Genomic DNA, 1553 nt, shown 5'->3' with positions numbered 1-1553 from the left:
CAAACACAAAAAAAAAAAAAAAAATAAATAAATAAATAAATTAAATAAAATAAAAATAAATAAATAATAAATAAATTAATTAATTAATTAATAGTTATAGTAATGGGCACACAAAGTATCTCCATCTTCCTCTTTCTATTGCTGCTGCTGCTGCTGCTGCTGCTGCTACTCCTGCTGCTGCTGCTGCTGCTGCTGTTGTTACTACTCCGGCTGCTGCTGTTACCATTACTACTACTACTGTTGCTGCTGCTGCTGCTGCTGCTGCTACTACTACTACTACTACTACTACTACTGCTGGTGCTGCTGCTTCTGTTGCTGCAGCTGCTGCTGCTGCTGCTGCTGCTGCTACTACTACTACTACTACTACTGCTGCTGCTGCTGCTGCTGTTGCTGCAGCTGCTGCTGCTGCTGCTGCTGCTGCTGCTGCTGCTGCTGCTGACATATAAGAGGTCTTCACTGGGTTGGGGTGTATGCAGAGTTTTGTATGCATTGTTTATCGCTTCATCGAAGTTATTTGTTTTAATATTTATTTTATTTATTTTATTTATTATTTTTTTTATTTTTTCTCTTCCTTTTTCTCCTGCTGCTAGATCTATAACTTCTCCTTTTGCTGCTGCTGCTGCTGCTGCTGCTGCTGCTTCCTCTATAGTCAACCCATTATACTCGCACAAAGCCTACACACAACACACACACACAATGCTGCTGCTGCTCCTGCTGCTGCTGCTGCTGCTGCTGCTGGTGCTGGTGCTGTTGTTGTTGTCGTTTTTGTTGTTGTTGTTGCTGCTGCTGCTGCTGCTGTTGTTGTTGTTGTTGTTCTTGTTGCTGCTGTTGCTGCTGCCGTTGCTGCTGCTACTGCTGCTACTGCTGCTACTGCTGCTGCTGCTGCTGCTGCTGCTGCTGCTGCTGCTGCTGCTGCTAAAATAAAAAAAAATAAATAAAAAAAAATAAAAAAGTAAACATACATGGAGGAGAATAACAACAAAAGGGAGATGAGCGAGTTGTTGCTGTTTTATATTTTTTAAATCAAAAGAAGCAGCAAAAGAAAGAAGAGAAGGAAAAGGAGTAGTTAGTCTGAGGTCTGCTGCTGCTGCTGCTGCTCCTGCTGCTGCTGCTGCTGCTGCTGCTGCTGCTGCTTTTTTTCTTTCTATTATACAAAACTCCCCCGCCCACACTCTTACCCAACCTATAAACCCAATACAACCAACAAACACAACGGGCACGCCTGCTCCTGCTGCTGCTGCTGCTCTTGCTGTTGCTGCTGCTGCTGCTGCTGCTGCTGCTGCTGGTGATGGTGCTGCTGGTGCTACTGCTGCTGCTGCTGCTGCTGCTGGTGCTGCTGCTGCTGCTGCTGCTGTTATTGCAGGTGGCCCTGCTACTTCTGCTCCTACTGCTGTTGCTGCTGTTCCTGCTGCTGTTCCTGCTGCTGCTGCAGCAGCAGCAGCAGCAGCAGCTGCTGCTGCTGCTGCTGGTGCTGCAGCAGCAAGCTGCAGCAGTTTATATTCATAATGTATTTGTATGGGGCCGCAGACAACAGCATCAAATGCATGCAGAGG

The 1553-nt window shown here is 46.1% G+C and overlaps 1 protein-coding gene across 1 annotated transcript in view; it reads right to left on the bottom strand.

Annotated features, from left to right (window-relative positions):
- EMH_0022310 (uncharacterized protein) overlaps positions 1-490 on the bottom strand; it is a gene marked incomplete at both ends in the record, with an annotated part of 1991 nt that extends 1501 nt beyond the window's left edge. The window contains one exon of the mRNA XM_013501917.1: positions 224-490. Coding sequence (XP_013357371.1) covers positions 224-490 — 267 coding nt within the window. The remainder of the gene's footprint in view (positions 1-223) is intronic.
- Positions 491-1553: the final 1063 nt, after the last annotated feature.

The sequence above is a fragment of the Eimeria mitis genome, genomic scaffold (assembly GCF_000499745.2).
Source record: "Eimeria mitis Houghton genomic scaffold, Emh_scaff788, whole genome shotgun sequence".
NCBI classification, from domain to species: domain Eukaryota; phylum Apicomplexa; class Conoidasida; order Eucoccidiorida; family Eimeriidae; genus Eimeria; species Eimeria mitis.
The sequence above is the reverse complement of the archived record's forward strand: the minus strand, read 5'-3'. Positions and strand labels throughout refer to the sequence as shown.